At 31.2% G+C, this 23,691-nt stretch overlaps 3 protein-coding genes across 4 annotated transcripts; 1 reads left to right on the top strand and 2 right to left on the bottom strand.

Moving 5' to 3' along the window:
* The first annotated feature begins 2,916 nt into the window (after positions 1-2,916).
* LOC108852299 (uncharacterized) lies at positions 2,917-3,836 on the top strand. Of its 2 annotated transcripts, none has more exons than XM_057009968.1 (2): positions 2,917-3,360; positions 3,442-3,836. In XM_057009968.1, the coding sequence occupies exons 1-2, from the start codon at positions 3,005-3,007 to the stop codon at positions 3,533-3,535; spliced, it is 450 nt and encodes a 149-aa protein (XP_056865948.1). In that variant the 5' UTR covers positions 2,917-3,004; the 3' UTR covers positions 3,536-3,836. The 2 variants fall into 2 exon arrangements, with proteins under 2 accessions (XP_056865948.1, XP_018481303.1); XM_018625801.2 differs by having other exon boundaries at positions 2,923-3,360; positions 3,434-3,836.
* Positions 3,837-11,134: 7,298 nt separating this feature from the next.
* Positions 11,135-13,347, bottom strand: LOC108849221 (CMP-sialic acid transporter 1). Its single transcript, XM_057007030.1, has 8 exons — positions 13,212-13,347; positions 12,781-12,872; positions 12,487-12,698; positions 12,334-12,412; positions 12,026-12,195; positions 11,723-11,909; positions 11,550-11,627; positions 11,135-11,451 (listed from the first exon to the last, which is right to left on the bottom strand). The coding sequence occupies exons 1-8, from the start codon at positions 13,261-13,263 to the stop codon at positions 11,308-11,310; spliced, it is 1,014 nt and encodes a 337-aa protein (XP_056863010.1). The 5' UTR covers positions 13,264-13,347; the 3' UTR covers positions 11,135-11,307.
* Positions 13,348-18,203: 4,856 nt separating this feature from the next.
* Positions 18,204-23,034, bottom strand: LOC108837532 (disease resistance protein RML1A-like). The gene is made up of 4 exons (XM_057008666.1): positions 22,522-23,034; positions 21,250-22,360; positions 20,844-21,167; positions 18,204-19,323 (listed from the first exon to the last, which is right to left on the bottom strand). The coding sequence occupies exons 1-4, from the start codon at positions 22,986-22,988 to the stop codon at positions 18,298-18,300; spliced, it is 2,928 nt and encodes a 975-aa protein (XP_056864646.1). The 5' UTR covers positions 22,989-23,034; the 3' UTR covers positions 18,204-18,297.
* Positions 23,035-23,691: the final 657 nt, after the last annotated feature.

Here is a 23,691-nt window from a genome sequence, read left to right as displayed (position 1 = left end):
ATTCTCTATTTCACTATTATATAAAAACAAAAATAATGTTTCTTATATTTTTATTTATTTATGATATTGTATCTTTTAAAACGAAAGCGTGATTCGAAAACGGAATTATAAGCTTCCAACGTGTTTTTGAAGAGGTTTTTTTGGAAGCGCATTGGAATCGTGATTCCGAGAGATTCCATAAGCTTCCGTTTCCGATTCCGATTTCGAAGCGAGAAGCGGATGTATGAAGAAGCTTCCATGCGAGCTAGATTCGGCATGTTCAAATGAGTTCTCTTAATCTTTTAAGTTCATTTGTTTTCCAGCATTCTGCTTCAACTAAGTGAAGGATATCAATTAGTGATATATTATTTCCATTTACCACCTTTTCATTCGTAACCTTCTAAATGTATCAACTGATTTAGAAGCTGTTAATAAATGGTTATACAAAAACCACGTCTTTTCTTTTTCAAAATAGAAAAATTATATTTTGGTAGATAGAAGAGGTCTATGGGAAGACATCCATATGAAACAAATATACCTCCTAAGTTTGTTAGGTGGATTGAAGCTTCTGTTTGTCCTCCTTCCTTCATGATTGGTTACAATGGAATGGTGCACAGATTTTTTAAAGAGAAAAGGGGTTTACGACAAGGGGATTCCCTTTCACCCTACCTTTTTGTGCTGGTCATGAACTGCCTTCTGCCCTTCTGAACAAAGCTGCAGAGTCTGGTCAATTCGGCTATCATCCTAAGTCTTCTAAAACATAGCTCACCCATTTGAGTTTTGGAGATGATTTGTTTGATCTTTAATGATGGTGAATTGTCCTCAGTTCAAGGAGTTCTAATGGTGTTGCATGATTTGAGATCCTGTCGGGACTCTCTATTAGCATTAAGCCATTAACAAGACTGCTATATTTTCTTCGGTCTCCAAACTCAAGAAAAATATACTATCTCTTCCTCTACTGGTCTGACGTTTGGCTCTCTCCCTATTAGGTATTTGGGTGTTCCACTTAGTACCAGAAGCTCTTCATATCCAACTGTGAACCTTTATTTCAACATGTGAAGAGTAATATATCAACTCTTCATATCCTCTCTTGCTTCCTTTTACCTAAAACAATATGCAGGAAGATAATTTCGATTCTGTCTGATTTATGGTTGAGAAATAAGAAGAAAAAGAAGGGCATTCATTGGAAAAGCTGGGATCAACTGGGCAAACCAAAGGCATGTTGAGGTCTGGGCTTCAGAGATTTAGAAGCTTTTATGTGCTGCTGGGAAAGCAACTATGGAGAATGCTAACAAAAAAGGAGTCGCTGTTAGCAAGAATTTATAAGAGCAGATACTTCGTCAACTCTGACCCTCTAAATGCTGACTTAGGCTCACGTCCCTCATATGTGTGGCGAAGCATTCACGAAGCACATGAACTAGTAAAAAAGGGAGGAAGAATGCTGATTGGTAATGGGCAGCACGTACTGGTATGGAAAGATCAATGGATTTCTCAGAAACCAGCTAGAAAAGCCCATGTATTGCGGAGAAGCTGTAGAGAAGCTCAAGTCGGGACCCATCTAAACATGAGAGTAAGCGAGATACTGATGAACCAAGGAGCGGAGTGGAATGTGACAGTGCTAGAACATCTATTTCCCTTTGTGGAGAGAAGTCTTATTGAGCAGGTCCGTACATGTGGCAGAGGAAGCAGAGATGTCTATGTGTGGGAGTACACAAAGACGGGTCACTTTACGGTGAAATCGGGATACTGGGTACAAGTAAATATCATCAACAAGCATAAAAGCAAGAAGGAAATGGATCACCTATTCTAACAAGCATGGAAAAAAGAAGCAAGCCCAAAAGTACACAACTTCATATGGAGATGTATCATTAATTCACTTCTAGTTGCTGAAAATATGAGAAAGAGACATATATCTAAACAAGCAGTTTTCTTAAGATGTGGCCAGGGTCCCGAGTCTGTGAACCATGTGATGTTTCAGTGCCCACTAGCAAGACTTGTGTGGGCATTGTCCACGATTCCTGCACCACCCGAAGGTATTATGACAAACTCTCTATACTCGAAAATGTTCCATGTCCTAAACTTGGAAAAGAAGTATCCTAAAGATGATATACAAGTAGGACTAGTTCCCTGGTTGTTGTGGAGAGTATGGGAAAACATGAATGAATTCATGTTCAAGGGAAAGGAGTATTAAGTAACAAGTATCATTATGAAAATCAAAGAGGATGCAGAAGAATGGAGAAGCAGACAACAAGATGAATTAAGTCTAACATGAATGTTACAACTCAATTTTAAAAATTGTCGAAAATTAAATAATTTTATAAATACCTTTTAAAATTTTGAATAATATATTATACATTCAAAGTTTTAAATTCTAAATTGTAAACTGTAAAATTTGATGTAATCTTTATGTTGTGAAACTAAAAATCAAATATTATAAATGTTAAATTTTTATTTGTGATACATTTGTTTGTTTCTTTTTTTTTTTGATTTTATAAGTATAGAAATTAACTATTCACAACATTTTGACAAAGACGGTTTTTAATATTTAATCTTTAAATTATAAATTCCGAACACAACATTCTAGATCTTGATTGTCATTGTCAATTTTGTAATAGTGCATCAACTGTAAATAATTATTTTTTTTCAGTCTAAAGTGTGCAATATTTGGAAAAATAGTTATTATTCCAGATAAACAAGATGGACAAGAATATCAGAAATGAAATCTTATCCCCACCAAACATCGATTTTCAACGAAGTGTAATACTGAAGAAAAAAAACAGCAAAAGATAGACTAGTTTTCTTCTAAAATTGTTGAGTAACAATGGTTACAAAGGGAAAAGAAAGAGAGTGTAAATAAACAAGATACTGAAACCTAAAAAGGCCCTATATACGTTATAAGCTCGGCCCGTTATAACTATCAACGCTGTCTCTCTCACTTGCGCCGTTTTCTTCTCGAGTCAATCCCATAGAAGCCCTAATTTCACTATCAACGTTCTCTCTCTCTCTCCTGCAAATCGAACCCGAGATGAGTGACTCAGACGAGGAGACGATGGCGACCGCCCACTTGCAATCTATACGCCAGCGGCGAAGGCCGCCTCATTCAAAGCGGAGGGCTTCCAGGGATTCAGCGGCGAAGGGTAAGACGAAATCGACTACTTGGGACGACGACCAGGAGATGATCACCGAGGACGCGGGTAGTGCGAACCCGGTTGAGCTAAAGGAAATGGAGGAGGTGATGATTTTGAAGCACGCAGCGGCGAAGATGGGGGTAAAGCAGATGTCATCGACGGCTTACTTGAGTGAGTCAGAAGAGGAGGCAATGATTATGTCCCAAGAGCAATCTATTCGTTTCCTGAAGGAAATCACAGACACCGACCTCGAGTAACTGACCCTAAATTCATTCGTCCATTTAATTTTTTTTGTTGTTGAGGCTATCAATATATATGTCTCTCAGGATTGAAGGCAGCCGGCGGCGAAAGCCTCCTCATCTGGTGCGGAGGGATTCCAGGGATTCAAGGGTGTTGCCAAAGATGATGTGGTACAAACCGCAGAATAGATTGTTTATGACCAAGGAGGAGGGTGAACGCGCCCAAGAGGAATTTTTACTCTTTGTCGATAGTCTTTTGAAGGCCAAGGAGGAGGCCATTGTTTTGGAGAAGCCATCACAGGGCCTCAAGTTACAAAACTAATTTCTACTCTTTCGTTTTTGGGTGCTGATGCTCCACTGACATATCATCGGAAACGTTTTTGGGGTTTGTGAAGGCCGCATTTCTTTCGTTGGTGTTGTTGTATGTGGCGAATTATTGGACATGTTGTTGTATCATGTATCTTGAAAATTTCAAAATGTTAGCGATCGATTCAGATTGAGTCAGTATGTCAAATGTTAGTAATTGATATGTGTCCATTGACTGATGCATGCCATATGAATATAATATTTAATCACATTTTTTCTTCTTTTAAAAGCACGCACTCAACCATGTAGAAGCAAATTTGATACAGGGGCTGGCTGGTTTTCCCGCTACCACCCGCAAATGCAGCTTTTGCGGTTCATAGCGGTTGTTGGCGTTTTGAAACAATCACAGAAAATGCTACAAATCGCTTTAAACCGCTTCGAACCTCTTAAAATCAAAAGCTGGTTCCAGTTTGCGGTTGCGGGCGGTTGCGGGAGGGTAAAATTTTTTTGTTTAAAAACAGAATAAATAAAAATAATACTAAAAATATCCAATAAAAATTTTCAATTGAAATAATAGAAATTGTAAAATGTATTCATATTATATTTTCAATTTATATTATAAAAATTCAAATCTAAAATATTTTCTATAAATTTTTAAGATTGAATAATATGATTTTATCAATATAAATTTTATATTTATCATATTATTAGGATTTTTAATATTTTTATAATTACATAAAATGTAAATATTGTTAAATTATTATTTAACAGATGTTGCGTTTGGTAGTTTACCAGTCATAAGAGTCCCGCAAACGCAACAATTTCTAACAGCTGTACCAGTCGTACAAATCTCTAGAAAACGCTTAAAACCGCAACCACCCGCACCTGCAAACTCCCGCAACCGCAACCACAACCGCTGCGGTTACACCAGTGAGGCCCATAGTCACGGTGGTTCAAACGTAACGGTTGTCGTTGTGGGTGTGGGATTCTGCGGTTGGGGAATTTGCAGTTTCAAGCATTATGTAGCGTTTTAATGTTTGGAAACTATTGTGTTTACGGGATATTCGTAACTGGTTGATTATGAGATATTGTAGTGGTTTAATAATAAATTACCAATATAAATATATATATTATAACATTATAGAAATAAAAAATATACTGTTGTGATAAAATATAATAATTATTAATATAATATGATTAATAATAATATTATGTTTAGTTAGATTTTTAAAGTTAGTTGAAAGTTATAATTTTAATAAAAAATTGAATATTTTGTTTTGTTTTATATATGTTAATATTTTTATATATGTATGTATATTACTTTTTAAAAAATTCTAATCAATAGCTAGTTTAAAGTTTTTATAAACAAATTATGATATTATTTGTGAATTTAAATTCATATATAAAATGTATATAAATATTTTATTTATAATATTTCTATTTTTAATTTTACATGATAAAGTATTTGGAAAAAATATTTTTTTATCCACCTGTAACCGTCCTCAACCGCAAACGCTTGAAACCAGCTTTTGATTTTAAGAGATTCTGAGCGGTTTGTAACGGTTTGTATGATTGTTTTAAAACGCTGTCAACCGCCACTAATCACAAAAATTGCAGTTGCGGGTGGTATCGGGGAAACCAGTCAAACCCATTTTTAAAAGTAAAGAAAAAACCAAAAACATGTATCAGAGAAGTTTCTGCAGTAAAGTTAAAAAAAACTGGTTTTAAACTTTGGAATATAGATGTCTTTTTTCAATTGAATAAATTTTTATACAAAAAAATAAATATAACTGAATAATTATTAAAATATTTATATTTTATTACTAGAAACTTACAGGGGATATCTCCATCTTTAGAGATGCTTAAAAAGAAATTGCATCGTATAACCAAACAAAAAACTAAATTAAATAGGTAACCAAAATCCTCTTCTCTCTATCTTTTTCTATAATTTTTTTTATTTCATAAATTCTCCTCTAATATAGATTTTTTCTTTTTCCTTTTCTTTTTAATTTACACTTGCAACTATTTTTCTTTTAAGATTTTTTTTTAAAAAGGGCCCAATACTATTTTCTGGTATCTTATTAAATGCAAGTCTCTCAAATGATCATCAAATATGTTTTAGTCAATAAAAAAGAAAATGACCAAATATGTTTCACTGATATAAAAAATCTTTATATCTTTACTTTGTGAATATTTAAATGAGAAATTCCTTATGAAAACATTTTTAATTTATTTTTACAAAAGAGTTCTCAAAAAAAAATGAGAAAAAGAGAAATTAGGTCTCACACCAAAGAATTTATGTCTTATTAGCTATATACCAAAATCTACTATTTTGACACAATTGGCTTTTTCTAGATATTGCCCCTATATAGACGTAAAGAACTCTGCGTTTTTTTTTTTTATCAACAAACTCTACAATTTCAATAGGTGATATCTTACAAAGATCTGATGAGATTTTATCCTCTGCATTTACATTTTCTTTTTGAAGAAATCTTTTGCAACCGGGGCTTCTAGCTCAGTTGGTAAAGGGTTCACAGCTGTGAGTTCCGCCACCTGGGTTCGAATCCCGGCCACTGGAGAATTAATATTTCGGCATCGCCAGGGACAGATGACCGACATGTGGCAACACATGACTAGTCTGGACCACTTCTGTGGGGCCAGGATACCTCTGTATAATTCAAAAAAAAAAAGAAGAAATCTTTTGCATTCATATTGTTTCTGTCACTCCAAATTTTCAAGTTTCAAAATCTTCTTTTCCTGTCTTCTCTCACCTGCTCAAACTTTGGTAAATAAGTCTTTTTTTTTGGAAATTTGTCGGACTAAAGCGACATGACGAGTTCTCAGAAAATTTGTCAAAAATAATTCTTGAATACTCATTGATGGATTATAAACCAAAACCTGACAGTCCCAATCCTGTTGTATAGGTATCGGAAAAATTTCCAAGAAATTTTAACTAATTCCAAAAGAAAATTGTTTGATTGCACAAATCTATGTATTTCATCAACTTCGAACTTGGAAAAAATTGCTAAAACTATTGTCCAACTAATATATATTGTAGCTGGTCTGACAAAATTGTTATCTGGCTACTACAATATTTACACATCCATATAAAATAGTTATCTTCTTGGCTTTGCTCTTAGCTGTCCCCCTCCCATAGTTTCCCCTTCAAGGTTTTGATTGATAGCTCTAACTCAGTGATTTGATATTTGTATGGTTTCAATTACTCAATTATGTTTGTTGGGACAAGATTATGATGGTGAAACATACAGTATAACCTCTATAAATTAATAATCTATAAATTAATATCTCTATAAATTAATATAATTTTATAGTCCCAAATTGAGTTTTTAGTTCAATTAGTATCTCGATAAATTAACAATCTCTATAAATTAATAAAAAAATATAATTTTGGTGTAGTCCTAACATTATTAATTTGTAAAGGTTTCACTGTATCTTCTTCGGTTTTTATATTCATTAGGAGGATGAAAAAAAATTTAACGATGAATACTGTGATAAAAAAAGACGATGATAAAGACAGGTCGGAGGAAGATACAGTATAACCTCTTTAAATTAATACTCGATAAATTTGTATACACTAAATTTTTTTATAAATTAATATAATTTTATTAAACCAAAAACTCAATTTGGGACTATAAAATTATATTAATTTATAGAGATTTTTAGTGTATATTAATTTATCGATAAATTAAGTTTTTGGTTTAATTAGTATATCGATAAATTAATAATCTCTAATAAATTAATTAAAAATTATAGTTTTGGTGTAGTTCCGACATTATTGATTTATAGAGGTTTCACTGTAACTATTTTTGAAAAAAAAATATTTTCTTTTGTTGTATGTTTAAAATATAAAAAATCTAGACGAAACTTTCACATTAGAAGTTAAAGTTGTTAATATCAATGGTACTTTTAATGAATTTGTATATATAATTAAAAACAAATTTATATTAATCAGATTAATTTTTAATAAAATAAGATAAAAAAATATAAAAAATCTAATAAAATGATATATTGTGTCAGATGTGTCAGCTATTGAAACTAGGGATAATTTGCTCAAAACCAATGAAATATGTTGAAATTAGTTCAATACCAAAAACTGCAAAACATCATGGCGCATGTAAAGTATTGCCTGAAAAAAATACGAAATTACCCTCTAAAATCCTCAAGTTTATTCTAGTATAGCGTTGTAGGTTCGTAGTTGACATAGAGTTTATTAAAAAGATTCTGTGGAGATTTGGTACTGACTTACATTAGATTTGTTCAGAACAATTCTATGTTATCTCTTTCATCCTATTTTCTGTTTTTTACATATTCCTAATGAATCTAAACAAAATCAAAGAAACCATGAATTCAAAACAATTGATGAGTTCATAAGTTTCTCTGATTCTTTCTTCACGACCCATGAGTTACAAACAACTAAATAAATCATGAAATTTTTCTGCTTTTTCTTTTCATTTTTTTCTCTACATGGTCACTTGAGCGCATCCAACCATCCATCACCACAGTTTCCAAAAAGCTTATGAATTTTCTCTACCAGAGTTCATCTTCTATCGTTCGAAGATTTCTCGGGTCACTATTTCAACGATCAATACGGTACAGTCTCAGAATTAGCTGGCTGTCTCATCGTGTATATGGTTGTTATTCATTTAGCCAGCTAATCAAAAATATGAATGTGGTCTACTTCACCAGCCTCCACATGATTCATTCTAAGTTCAAAGAGTTATGCTATGATAATATGATAATTAGACGGCTACAAGATAGCATGGATGTATATATTAATTCTTAACTTGTGTATAGGGGAATTTAGCCGGTTATAAGTGATTCAAATATATTATTCTTGAAAATGATGGTCATACATATTTAACTGAATGAAAAGTTTCAGCATATCATTTTTCTTAGTTGAAGCTGTAGACGGCTACAATATATCATGGACACATCTAAACCATAAATCTAAACCCTAACACACAAAATGCTAAACCATAAACCCAATAGGGACCCCGGAACCCAAAGGGTAAAGAATAAACAATAAAATCTTATAACTTTTACTCCCGTAAACATATTAATTGATAAAAATATAAATTATTATACCCTAAGCCATATACTCTTATTCAGAAATGTACCGAAAAAGATGAACGTCAGTGTAAACAAGTTATACATAAAATTTATTTATTAAACAATCATCTATTTTCATAACCGGCTAACCTCGCTTTTTCACTTAGCGGTAAAGTTATTACGTATACTTTAGCCGGACAATTTTCGCATTGACGGTCACCTGTAAATATTAACTGGACAATTTGTTTGACCCTATATTGTGTGTACGTCTAATGCTTCAACAATTTCAAGCAGAAAGAGTGGACACATCTAAACCCTAAACCTTAAGCCCTATGCTAAACCCTAAACCCAATATGGACTCGGGAACCCAAAGGTTAAAGAATAAACACTAAAATATTAACCAGTACCCCTGTAAACAAATTACTTGATTAAAAATATAAATTATTATATCCTAAACCATATACTATTGTTCACAACCGTACCTAACAGCTGAACGTCAGTGTAAACAAGTTATACATAAAATTTATTTATTAAACAGTCACATATTTTCATAACCGGCTAACCTCGTCTTTTCACTTATCGGTAAAGTTATTATGTATGCTTTAGCCGGATAGTTTTCGCCGGATAGTTTTCGCATTGGCTGTCACTGTAAATATTAATTGGGCAATTGGTTTGATCCTATATTGAGGGTATGTCTAATTCTTCAAAAATATTATTGTAGCGTTTAACATAATTTACATTATAATTTTGCCATTTATAATTCGTGTAAGTGAAAAAATATCATTATTTTTATTATCATCTGGGTTTCAGCTGGTAATCTGAGATCTGCTTATTTCCATAAAATTGAACATCATCTATCTTTACGACGAAACTTATGAAATAAAATTAAGAAGCATCATCATTGCTTTTAGCATGTTCTCTATTTTTTTTTCCAAACTAATTAACTTCTCTTTTTTTCAAGCACTTACAGCTCTGATGATACACTTACAAGAGATTTATATAAAAAGCTGCTCACTTCGTCATGGATCATTTGTCATCGTCATACTATATAAAAATAGCAAATTTGAGATATATGTCAAAGCGAGTAATAGACATAAGGATACACATACAACAGAAAATATGGTGCAAATACATGGTTGCGTAAATTGACCAGAAAATGTGATGCAGATACATGGTTGCGTAAATTAACCAGAAAATAAATAAAGTTGGTTAATTATGAAAATAAGAAAGAAGATAGAGAACCGATGGAAGATAGAGAAAGAAAGTTGAATAATTTAAATATTGAAATCAATCTGAGAGAGAGAGATTTCGAGCATATATGTCTTACACACCTATTAACGTATCTTTTGGTTAGCTTTTACTTACACCTTTGGATATGTTGCTGTAGGGGTATCAGTGTCCAACTTAATTGTTAACAGTGTCTATAAAATCACTCTTTGGCATTAGATTAAATACCACATAGATTGTTGGTAAGAGTCCTAATTTCCCTTGAAACTACCTCTTTATATCCGGAAGCTGCCAAACTTCAAAGTTATTTTCGTCTTTCTCAAATTGTTTATTGTGACACGTATGCATAACTTTTCCTACTTTGGTACATAGCTAATTTAATCATTTTCTATTGGTTTTTACTTGATTGGCTCTATAAAAAATTCAATGAAGAGTAAATACACTTCTATCCTTATGATTAACTAATCTGGACTTATGATTTATTGTTGTTCATATATTAGCTAATCGTATGTAATATTTCTCGGTTTATAATACCATAATTATCCTGCGTTAAAAAAAAATATATATATATATATATATATATATATATATATATAAACTTATGATTTAGAGTTAACGAATGTGATTAAAAATGTAGGATTAGAAATGTGAGATTATTTTTTTAAAAAATAAGTATTAAAAATAAAGATTTCTTTTGGAAGGGGAAGGAAAAGTGGTACTAAATTTTTTTAAAATAAAAGTTTAATATTATTTAAAAAAATATTAAAATTTTAAAATAAAATTGTTAAAAATAGTTTCGAAAATCACTCGAATTTCAAAAAGAAAATTTGAAAATTATAAAATACTTTAGAGTTAAATCATATAATTTAAAACTATTAAATATACGTTTTATTTATATTTCAATAGAGCAAGGGATAGAAAGATCTTTTACCTCTTAAATGAAATTTATTTTGGTCATTTTCTTCTTTTATTGTTTAAAAATTGTCCAATTAAATATACATAATTAATTAAATAAAATAATAAATAACTAAAAATAATTTAACGAGAGTTCAACGCTTACGTTTCTCTCTGGGAGAAACTTCAGTGGCGATCAGACTATTGGGGTTTTATTTTTCTGCTCTAATAATCAATCTCTGAAGCTATTCTTCTCTTCTCAACCGAACGAACTAAGATTAAGGCGAGAAGTGATATAGGTATGGCACCTCAAATATATAAATTCCAAGTGAACTTATAAGATCATTGTTTCAGAAGTAGTCATATACCAAGGAAGGTGAAGCCATTTACTAGCACGTAAAGTTATAAGACCATCTTTACTGATGAGAATTTTTGTAATAATAAACCCATTTCGTCCCTTTGAATCAAGAATCTGTCTTTTCTTCTACGACAACTTGCTTTAAGGTCTTCGGATGCGCTTCGTTTGTGACGGGCAAGTCCACCAGCGTTTGTGGAGGAGCAAAGTACATGTGAAGTGACATGATGCATATGATTATACCCAAGAAAAGCTGCATTATTTGATTCAAGTCAAAGAAAGACACAACCATTAGGCAAAACACATTATACGTGAAGGAAGATATGAGATATAAATCATATACAGACGAACCTGGACCGTTGGTTTGAAGCTGAAGAGGTATATGGATGCTACCATAGTAAGTAGCATGGCCATTGAAGTAGAATATACCTAGAAGAAGAAAATTTGGATGTTTGTTGTTTGTTTAAGAACTGGTTTCATTTATACTTTAACTCTTATGCTCGATACAAGTTTTGATATATTACCTTGACGATATTGTCTGCGTACTTCATTAACCAAGAGACGAGTAAGCCGGTGGAACCGAGATTCAGAACAACCAGCCAAGTGGTGATGCTATAGCCATCAAAGATACGTTGCCACCAAGGACCCTTTTCAAACCCGAGTCTGAAATCATCTGCTATAAGCCGAGCAACGTTGAAAAGTGAACCAAACCTGGTAACAAGTAGAGAAAACAAGAATGATATCTCCACCCCCCAATAAACAAGTGAAGCTGGGGCATGAGAAAGTGTTGGTGATGTGAAGAAGAAGAAGAAGAAAGAGATACCTACGTATACAACTGCAAGTTCTGCCAGTATAAGCTGTCATTGTTTCTCTTCATCAGAAACTCAGTGTAGATTCCGGCTAGTGCGGACAAAGCGGCTGAGAGAATACCCAACAAATAGCCTTGTATTGGTGCAGTGAATAGGGAATCACAGGAAGCTTCTCCACAACCCTTAATCTGAAACAAACAAGACAAAAATTGAATAGTCGAAATAGTTTCGAATAATTAATTACCAACAGTTAAGATGACTGAGAAGCATAAAAGCCTATAAAGATTACATTCAAATAATTGGAGGAGTATGCAGAGCATCATCACCTGGCTGGTAGTAGTTCCAACAGCTAAAAGACCAATAGCCATCCACTGAAGGTTTGACAATTTCCTCTTCAAAAATAACCTAAAATTACAAGTTTTCGTTGTTCCTAATTTCTTTTAGGGGAAAAAGGGAAAATAGATGAAGCGGGGAGAAACCTAAAGAGAATGGCAGTGGTGACGATCTTGAGATTACCCATGATCTGATAAGTAGATGTGTCCACATAGGTCAATGTAGCAAACTGGACATTGTTATGGATGAGATATATAATAGAAGGGATAACAAATAAGCGCACGCTCTTCCAATCCTTAGTAATCTTTGGAGAAGATGTCCTCGTCTCTCTCCAGAGAAACAAACCAGAAATGATCAGCTGCAGAACACAAGTTGCGCAAAAGAAAACTGAGAAGCTAAGTAGGCTGGAGCATAACGAGAAGAAGAAGAAAAAAGGGAACCTTGAAGACTTCGGCAAGAAAGGGAACAGTAGCGTAATCGTAGTTATAACCTCCTCCATCACTTTGAGAGAGACTTGTTAGAATTCCCTGAGGTATCAAATCACACAGTGAGATAGGGGAAAAAACAAATCAACTCTTTTTATCGGATCTCTCCAGCTTCGGATTCTATCTCCAACTTGTTGTTGTATACACTAATATAGCTTGAACTAACAATCAACCAATTACTTTTGAATTTCACATCTCACGATCCCATGATGACATTAAAGTGGAAATAGGCATATAAACAACTCTAAGGCCTCAAGTTATAGATGTGGCGACCAGCGATTAGATCCAATTATAAATCGGAAAAAAAAATGAGGGAAAGAGGAAACGAATACAAAGGCGGACGAGATTCAATCCTAATTAGGCGAGGATTTGAATTGGAACCTGAGAGCTGGTGAGAATAGTGAGAAGTAGTGCCACAAAGTACCAAGGACTACCCATTCCTCTCTCTCTCTCTCTCTCTCTTCTTCTTCACTTGTTCACGCTAGAGCTCTCTCGCTTTTGCAGCTCTTCATTCTCTTCGCATCGATCGCCTCCTTTTCCCGGTTAAGATTTCTTTCTCCCCCGTTAAAGTTAAGCTTATTTATTTGTACTTTTAGGCCCGACTCTTATCAAATGTTTGGGCCTTTTTAAAATCCAAAAAACGATATTTTAAAAATCTTTTATATCCAAACTTCCATAGTAAATTATAAAATAATGCATTGATTTAGTAAAAAATATATTAAAAACTCATATAATCTTCTATATAAACTCAAATATAGTTTTGTAATTTTATAAATTTATCTTAACTAAATATACAATTTTAAAAATAAATATTCCAAAACTCATAATGATAATATTCCAAATGTTACAAAAAAATAAAATAATAGGTTCCAGTTCCTAAAGTATAAATTTTTGAAGTGCAACACGAAAAAAACAAAACATTTTTTAAAAATTAAAATAGTATAATATTTTGATCTTAATTTAATAACAAAAATCAGAAAACTTAGTAGTATAACATAAAAAGCATCTTACATCGATAAAATTTACTAAAGTAATATTATAGATGCTACTAATTTGCTAGACTGCTATACATCAAAGTTACTAAAATATTAAGGCTGCACTATTTAAACAAAATAATATATTTACTTATAAAATCATGCAATATACTAAAATGATAGATGCTAAAAATATATTTTTAAAATACAATATGAAAACATAAATTATCATAAACAAATATCATTTCTATATCATAACTAAATAAAGTTTTGAAATTTATTGTGTGCAAACTGTCCAAATTAAAAAAAACATATTTTGTATGTGACTATTTGATTATTCCATATTATATATGAATTTATTATACCGAACTCAAAAATATACTAATATGTTGTAATAATTAATAACAAAGTTTAATGTATAAAAATCCCTTATATATTAATAAATATCGAATAACAAAACTAAAATAATAAGATTATAGAGTTATACAATATATAACATTCAAAAGTAAATCATATATTTAAAATATTTAACTATACATTTATAAAATAAAGTGTGGATCAAACTCTAGTTTAGTATATTAAAAGATGGTTACACAAAGCTATGAGTTATGAGTCTTATGACCATAGTCATACAATCTCAACAAGCAAAGCTATGATACAATCTCAAGAAGCGATTACAAAAGTGAAGGGAACATTAATGAACCAGAAACAATCAGATCATTCACTTTGAGTAGAGAAAATATATAGCACATCTATCCGTCTGCCGTTGGTTCCCACGTCCTCAGAATTCTATATACTCATCAAAAGGTTTGTGTAATGTGTAATGAAAACCAAATCGCTTTAGCCTAGTAATAAAAGAGCTCTAGGTAAAGCTTCCGTCTCTTGGGGCCTTCGTAAAATTAGACTTTGGACGTAGAAAATTTTACAGATGATAACTTTTCACTTACTACTTCTTCATATTCTTGTTCTTCCATAGACCAAGCTCCCTAAGTAAACCCCAACGACCTGTGTGTTTACTGCTTTCCAAATTCTCCTCAACTTGAGAGACCTCCACAGCTTCAGCCTTATCTGTTTGGTTAATAATGTCGCATACAACTTCAGGTTCACATTCTCCATCATTAACTTGGTCGTTTGTGTTGTCACCAGTTTCAAAGCAGGGCCGCTTACGTTTCTTGACTTCCACCTCCAAGATCCGTACACCACACTCGGTAATTATGTGGTTACCTGAGCAGGTGAATTCAAACATCATCTCGCTTGTATCCACATCTACTTCAAGGCAGCTTCTGTTCAGTAGCGGATGTAGGATTGAATTTAATTGGGGGCACAATAAATTTTTTCACTATGTTTTACTCTAGAATAAAGAACAGTTATATAGATCTTACACTACTCATCAAAGAAAAACAAAAAGTAGATGGGGGCACGTGACCCCGTCTCTTCCTATCTGCGTCCGCCACTGCTTCTGTTTCTTTGGTGTGACAAGTTATCGCCAATTATAAAGAGATGCGGTGTTCGAATTTGAGGAGACTGGCCTGGATTCAGTTCCGTCAGATAGTTGACTTGGTTAATGATGACCCCTTCTTTGCTTCTTATATAACAATCTACTAGATTTTGACCCGCGCTTCGAAAGCGCGGGTATTATTTTTCACTTTTATGAAATATATTATTTGTTTATAGTTATTGAATGTATTTAATTTTGTGAAATTTTCTTTATAATAAATTTGACACATAAGGTGTCTCTGGTAAACTATGTGCTTCTCTGGCTTTATTTTATTCCTCTCCAATCAACATATTTATTTGACTTGCTGTTAAAATAAATGATTTTAGAATGCAACTTTACAATATTTTTACATTAATATTTTGTTTAAACAATGTGACATATTTCAATATTAATTAAATATTTACATTTTTATTTAAACTAAATTTTGACCCGCACACTGGTGCGGGTGTATATTTCAAAAATATACTGCTATTTATTTTTCATGTCAATATCAAAGCTGAATAAAAAATTCAAATCTGAAGAACCGAACCGATCACGATCCGAAAGAGTAATACCAAACCCCAACCAAAATTGATTAAATATCCAAATTATTCAAGATTGTGATATTTAGACAACCGAAACCATAACCAATTCGAACCAAAGTATTTTGGATATCAAAATGTATCCGAAAAAGATTTATATACTTATATATATTAATTATTTTAGTTTTAATTTTTATAAAAAACACCTAGAATATATATGATACTTTTAGGTTGGTTTAAATATTTGAAAATATATAAAATAGTCAAATATAAATATCTAACATAGTGGAAGTACACTCAAAATACCAAAAATATTTAAAATAATTATTGATTTTTGATCCAAAATTTAAACCAAACCAATTTATATGTTAAGTTTAGGTATTTAGACATATGTTATTTAGATTTATATACAATATATTATTTTATTTATAGATTTTAAGAAATTCAAAATATATAATGAATTTAAAAAAATATAATTTAAATGGGTTATCCGACCCTGAAGTGAACCCGCAAAGATCCGAATATAATTCGAACTAAAATTTAGAAATATTTGAATCGGGCTAAAATCTTTGACCTCGGAAACCCAAGACCCAAGCAGATCTGAAACGAACCCGAATGGATACCTAAACGCCCAGCCCTAGTTATAACTGAAATGTAGAAATATATGAATGGGCTGAAATCTTTGCTACTGGAAACCCAAAACTCAAACAGATCTGAAACGAACCAGAATGGATACCTGAACGCCCAGCCCTAGTCACTATTATGTATCATATATATGTCATCATATAATTAATTGTATTGGGTCATTATATAAATAATAGAATAGCCTTTCGACAACAAAAACCATATAATTAATTATGGTTTTTATAGATATATAAAAACCATAATTTAAGTTAGTATATAAAATTAATCTTTTTGTATTTTTCTTATATATATTGAAAACATTTTTAATAATGGTTATTGGAAAATATTTTAGTAAAAATATTTTTTTAATATATGCATATTTTAAATCAATTTTTGATAAAATTTAAATTTTATTTTATGATTATTTTAGACAAAACAATGTTTTTAGGTAATTAGATTAGTCCATTTTGTATATTTTAAAACTGATATAATGGATTTCCAATTTTTATTAATAACATAAGCCATTATTTTCTTCTTCTTGACATACTTTTATCCATGTTTCAAATTTTTAATTTTTTTGCATTAGTTTTCTATGAATTATTATTAATTTTATGATTTTTGTTTTGAAAATTGAACTCTTGAAATTTTTATATTTGAATAAACTAAATAAGATAATAATACTGTTTTTAAATTTTTTTAAAATAATATACTATTTATATTTCAGTTTGTGTTTTCATTTTCACCATAAAGAATTGTAAATGAAAAGATGTGTAAATATAGTGATAGAATTGTAAATAAAAAGAAATATAGAAAGAAAGTTGTTTAATTTATTATAAAAACAATGGCTAAATGTTTAAATAAAAAGAAGTATTAAATTTGACATTCATGTTTCTAAGCAATTCTCATTTGTTATTAATTTATTGAAAATACAATGGCCAAATGTGTAAATAAAAGAAAGTACACATTTCTACTATCCATGTTGCCAAACATATCTCATTTATTCTAATATCCTTGTTTCCAAACATCTTCAATTTGTACTTCAACTTTAATAATATAGATATATAAAAACCATAATTTAAGTTAGTATATAAAATTAATCTTTTTGTATTTTTCTTATATATATTGAAAACATTTTTAATAATGGTTATTGGAAAATATTTTAGTAAAAATATTTTTTTTAATATATGCATATTTTAAATCAATTTTTGATATAAATCTACTAAATTATTATTTTGATTGAAATACGTATATAAGATTCAAATTTTATTTTATGATTATTTTAGACAAAACAATGTTTTTAGGTAATTAGATTAGTCCATTTTGTATATTTTAAAACTGATATAATGGATTTCCAATTTTTATTAATAACATAAGCCATTATTTTCTTCTTCTTGACATACTTTTATCCATGTTTCAAAGTTTTAATTTTTTTGCATTAGTTTTCTATGAATTATTATTAATTTTATGATTTTTTTTTTGAAAATTGAACTCTTGAAATTTTTGTATTTGAATAAACTAAATAAGATAATAATACTGTTTTTTTTAAAAAAATTAATATAATATACTATTTATATTTCAGTTTGTGTTTTCATTTTCACCATAAAGAATTGTAAATGAAAAGATGTGTAAATATAGTGATAGGATTGTAAATAAAAAGAAATATAGAAAAAGTTGTTTAATTTATTATAAAAACAATGGCTAAATGTTTAAATAAAAAGAAGTATTAAATTTGACATTCATGTTTCTAAGCAATTCTCATTTGTTATTAATTTATTGAAAATACAATGGTCAAATGTGTAAATAAAAGAAAGTACACATCTCTACTATTCATGTTGCCAAACATATCTCATTTATTCTAATATCCTTGTTTCCAAACATCTCCAATTTGTACTTCAACTTTAATAATATAGATACTAAAAAGAGTGTGATCTTTGATTGAATCATACCGGACGCAAGCCTTAAATCTTGAGGAAGCAGTGCAGAAATTCCCTTGAGAGATGGTTATGTAGGTTGATGTAGCTTTGTGAGTGAACTCCAGTGGGACTTGTTTACCGGGTAAGCATACATATTTTGCAAACCTATGATTTATGATTTCTCTTCTTGCTTCTTCATCAAGTCTCAAACAGTTACGGAAAAAGAGTTCTCTGACTGAATCTGAATCCTGTAAAAGCATTGAGAATTTCACTCTCTCAAGTGAAACACAACCGTTTGCATGCAAGTACTTGAGAGAACTGGGGAGGCCCTCCACTGATATTAGTTTTGTACAGTTTTCCAAGATTAGAGTTTCTAACCGATGGAGACCGCTGAGGTAATCTGGAATCCTCTCTATACCACTGCCGCTTAGGTCTAGCTTGCTTAAACGTTGTGGAACATGCGTTGTTAATCTCTGGAGTTCTCTGCTAACAACATTAGGCCTTTGTTTTGTACAGTTTTTGTTGATAAAAGTATGTGGCCTCACGTAAGCCGGTATCCTCTCCATATCACTTCTGCTTAGGTCTTCATAATTCCATACACTTTCTGGAACATGGGGTAGTCTCTTGAAGTCTCTGTTGCGGTTTCTACCAACAAATGGTGAACCCCTGATCCATAGATTATTGATGTTCCTAGTAATATCTGGAAAACTTCTCAATATTGTTGAGGTACATCTCCGGTTAATATTATGTTTTAAGTTGGTGTCGGTTGGAACAACCTGTAGATTGTTGCAACCCCACATCCTCACTATTGTTAGTTTGTATAGGTTCACAATAGAGGAAGGAAACTTCACCAGGTTCGTGCATTGGATAAATGTCAACGTCTCAAGATTAGTAGCTCTAGAAAGATTTGGGATCTCTTTCAACTTGAAACAGAAGTTCAAATTCACCTTCCTCAGATTTACAAGGGGCTGCAAGTCAAACACCACAACAAACGAGAAATCTCTATAATATTATAATATTATTTAAAAATCAAAATTTTACATGTTGTCTTCACCTTAATATGGTTAATTAATAATTTATGCCAATTTAAATTTTAATTGTAGTTTCAATTCTTATATTTTTCAGATAACATACATAATGAAAAGGAAATATTCGTATAATAAAAACAAAAAAATATATTTACAAAAACAGAAAGAAAAAATATTTTACGTATAGTATGATTTTATAAATTGGAAAGTTCACAAAGACACAGTTTTGATGTTAAAAATAATTATCACTTTAAAAATAATATCAAACAACATAATATATATTTTTAAAATAATAAAATATTTTATTTACAGCAGTCTATTTTATCAGATTATTTTTTGTCATCATTTTATCAGATTATTACAAAATTAATTTAAATAACATATACTAAAATATTATGGATGAACTAAAAATATTTTATAATTGTTACTATTGAGATTTTTATTCCTTTTTGCACATTTTCTTTTTGTTAAATATTACTTTTAATCAAGCTTCTAATCTATTTCAGCAAAAAAAGTTATTTAAGTTAAACTTGGTGAAGTAAATACAATTCGATATATCCATGTAATAACCAAATCAATTAGAGATTATATCTAAATTACATGTCTAACTAAAATAATATAATATTATTTAAAATAAACCATACATATAAATTATAAAATAATTAAAACTAAAATTATAATATTAAGAATTTTATAATATATTTTATGAGAATTTTCTTAGACAATTTTTTTAGTTTATTTTGACAAAATAGTATTTATAGAGAAAAATGGCAAAAAGAGTTTTTATTAAAAGTTAAGATATACATTTATATCTCTAAGGTTCAATAATATAGATTTAAGTTTAGAGTTAAGGTGTGAGTTTTAAAAATGAGATTTCAAATTTCAAAAAATTTAAAATTAAAAATCAAAAAATTAAAACTAAAATTTTCAAAACAAAAAAAGCTATTTTAGTAATTTTATTATTTAAAAGCAATTTTATGACAAAAACTTAAAAATGTTTAACTGGAAAAATTACCTTAATTATATTTATTTGTAAATACTAATATCTGTATATAAACACGGAAAATTCACTTAGTATCACATATTGAATAATGACAAATTTCATAAATATCACTTTTTATTTTTTTGTCAAAAATAATATTTACAAAGAAAATTTCTAAAATAGCATTACTAATTAAGAAAACACTAAATTACTCTATATCCTAAATCATAACTCTTATCTCATCTTCTAAATACTAAACACCAAATTTTAAACACTAAATCATAAACTCAAATAAATATTTTAACATCTTTCACCAAAAAAAACTCAAATATATATATATATATATATATATAGTGAAATATATTATAAAGTTTTTTTCTGTGTGCTAGTTATCAAACAAAAACTGGATGTGGTGCTATTTGAAGGTAAATTTCTATGAATAATCAGAAGCATACTTAAGTATATATCAAATACCAACCTGGATTCCTCCCCATAGCTTCTCGAATTTTCCGGATGGCATATTGAGCTTGATGAGAAATTCAGGACGAAGTGATTGAGGAAGACTTTTTCCTGGGTACGAATTCCAATCTAATAACCTTAGACGAGGCAGAAACTCCATGTCTTCTAGACGAGGTAGATAATCCATGCCCTCTATTGTGCACACGCTTAGATTTTCATTGGAATGACTCCTGTAAACTCTTAAAAATTGGAGATTATGCATTCTTTCAAAGGCTCTACGATGTATAAACAATTCACCGATCTTGGACGTATCAAAGGATATGCCGACAACAGATTCAGTACCCTGGCATATATCAAAAACAGACTAATTAATTTGTTATCAAAACAGGCAACATGTATCGAGTATTATGTATCTAAGAACTTACTGTTCCGTTTGACAGTACATTGAGAATATCTTGAGCTTCTACTAGAAAATGACGTTTCCCCGGCTCGTTAGAATGTTTTACAACTTCCTCTCTACCCATTTGTTGGAGTAGATAATGCATCACTATCTTCCCATCAGTTGATATATGCACCAGAGATTTATCGGCTAGGATCTTCAGCCCATTTGTGAAATCCAAGTTACCGTCAGCGAGCATGGCTGTCACATGATCAACATTCTCATTGTTGAAGAAGCATGCTATGTGGAGAAAGATAACTTGATGTTTCTTTGACAATTTGTCATATCCCACTCTTAGTACGTCCTCAATTTTCCTATCAAGACTATTTTCAATCCCAGATAACTGAAGCTCCCACTCGGATTTGGTCACACCACGCAAAGATGAACCCACAACACAAAGGCCTAACGGGAGATTACCGCAAATCTTTGCTGCTTTCTTTGCAAGCTTTTCAAAACCATCTTGTGGAGATTTTTGTTTGAAGGCAGACAGGCAGAAGATTTCAAGAGCTTCTTCTTCGTATGGAAAATCAACATTGTAGATAATATTAATACCATGTGCCGTCAAAATCTTTTTATCTTCTGTAGTGACAATGATCCGACTTCCCGAACCAAACCAGGAAGGCTCGTTAGCCAAAACCACTAATTGCTCTAGATCATCTACACCATCAAGAACTATAAGCACTTTTTTGTCTTGTAGCCATTCTTTTACTGCACCTAAATGTCGTATCTTCATATCTTTTTGGTTCAACATTTCGGACAGAAATTGGCTTTGTAAACACAACTTGGAAGCATAGTCATCAACACCCCTTATGCTTTTCATAAGACCTCCCTCGAGGTTACCCATAAAGCAACTAAGTCCGAAATTGTTAGAGAGTTTGTTGAATAAAGCTCTAGCAATGGTAGTCTTACCAATACCCGCAGGACCCCAAACTCCAATCATCTTCACTTCATCGCACTCGAGGCACAACAAAGAGTCTAATTTCCTCAAGTGTGCTTCCATTCCAACCATGCCCTCAAAATCTCTTGAGACTATTGTGAGATTCAGTTTCTTGGAAACATCTGAGGCAATCTTTTCCACCATCTTCCCTTCATCGTCCCTAACAAATCAAAGAAACAAAATTCGATTTCTCATATTTTCATGCCAATTTGATGAATCATTATGGCTCAGAAGGTCCCCTGCCATAGAAGCGGGCGATTCCAAAGAAAGATCAAAGCATATTATAATTCGTTGAACCAAAAGAAAAAGACAACAACAAACCAATTTAGATAGTGTTCTCCGGCTATGTCAGCCACATCAGTCAAAGCCTTTGTCCATCTCTGTTTCACTTTCTCTGCTTTTTTCTGACAAGTTGTTTCGAAAGCTCTTCCGAAATTGCCGCTCTGTTTCCGAACATCAGATGGGTTAACGTCATAAAAAACAGTCATCACAACCTGGCCTTGATCTTCTTTACACTTGAAGATTTCCACAAGCTCATCTAAGCACCAACCAGAAGAAGCATAATTCTTGGAGAGCACAACGATCGAGATCCTCGATTCTCTAATAGCTTGTATGAGATCATGTCCAATTGTATGACTTCTTTCGATCTCCTTATCTTTGAATACCACGATCCCTTTGCTGACAAATTCTCTGTGTAAATGACTGAGAAATGTTCGACGAACATCTTGGCCATGGAAGTTAGGGAAGACATGGTATCTCCTTGAGTAAGTCAGAGCAGAAGAAGCCATGAGTACCTGGTCCTTGCAAAGAATTTTGGAGAAGACTAAATGATTAGTAGACTTTTCTTGTATAATCGTGGACACGAAACTTCCTCATAGACGTTGAGAACCCATATATTAATTTTTTTAAAAATAATAGTAATCCAGTTAGGTCAATATTCACGTAACGTAAGAGAACCTCCGAGGAAGTGTTGGAACTATTTTTTGAACATTGTAAATAGTATATTCATATGTCAAAAATGAAATTTTATTTGAATGAGAAATGGAGATATTATGTGTGTGATTTTAGAAATACACACATTAGTTATTTGAATTTGGATTTTGGGTTTTGATTTGTTAGTTGGACTTCATGTTCATTAACTTAATCTTATAACCAAATATATATTGATCTTTTATATTGATAATATATATAAAAAATCTATTTTAATGTATATTATTTTGTTTGAATTGGTCAAACATAATAATTTTATTCTTTTTTTGGGTCAAAATATAGAATGAATTCACAAAATAATTGACAAGATTAAAGACTCAATTAATGCACCATAGAAGTTTCATATTATGTTGAAAATTAAAACTTGTACTTCTCATTATTTTCTATAAAAAGGGTTGTTAGCATTATAGAAAAAACACACATGCAAAAAACACAAAGTCACTTTCTCCCACTTGAATATACTCTTAGGTTTTTATTTTTTGAGTCTGAGAGTACATCACA

This window comes from Raphanus sativus, chromosome 4, assembly GCF_000801105.2.
Source record: "Raphanus sativus cultivar WK10039 chromosome 4, ASM80110v3, whole genome shotgun sequence".
Taxonomy (NCBI): Eukaryota; Viridiplantae; Streptophyta; class Magnoliopsida; order Brassicales; family Brassicaceae; genus Raphanus; species Raphanus sativus.
The sequence above is the reverse complement of the archived record's forward strand: the minus strand, read 5'-3'. Positions and strand labels throughout refer to the sequence as shown.

Bases quoted from the DNA above. Each gene is read 5' to 3' on its own strand.
- LOC108852299 (XM_018625801.2), top strand. From the start codon at position 3,005: ATGAGTGACTCAGACGAGGAGACGATGGCGACCGCCCACTTGCAATCT. The intron at 3,361-3,433 runs GTAACTGACCCT...TATGTCTCTCAG, and splicing joins ATCACAGACACCGACCTCGA to GATTGAAGGCAGCCGGCGGC.
- LOC108837532 (XM_057008666.1), bottom strand. From the start codon at position 22,988: ATGGCTTCTTCTGCTCTGACTTACTCAAGGAGATACCATGTCTTCCCT. The intron at 22,361-22,521 runs GTTTGTTGTTGT...TTGATTTGTTAG, and splicing joins GGAGAACACTATCTAAATTG to GGACGATGAAGGGAAGATGG. The intron at 21,168-21,249 runs GTAAGTTCTTAG...GATATATGCCAG, and splicing joins ATGTACTGTCAAACGGAACA to GGTACTGAATCTGTTGTCGG.
- LOC108849221 (XM_057007030.1), bottom strand. From the start codon at position 13,263: ATGGGTAGTCCTTGGTACTTTGTGGCACTACTTCTCACTATTCTCACC. The intron at 12,699-12,780 runs GTTCCCTTTTTT...TGTGTTCTGCAG, and splicing joins TTCTTGCCGAAGTCTTCAAG to CTGATCATTTCTGGTTTGTT. The intron at 12,196-12,333 runs GTGATGATGCTC...TGTTTGTTTCAG, and splicing joins TTGGAACTACTACCAGCCAG to ATTAAGGGTTGTGGAGAAGC.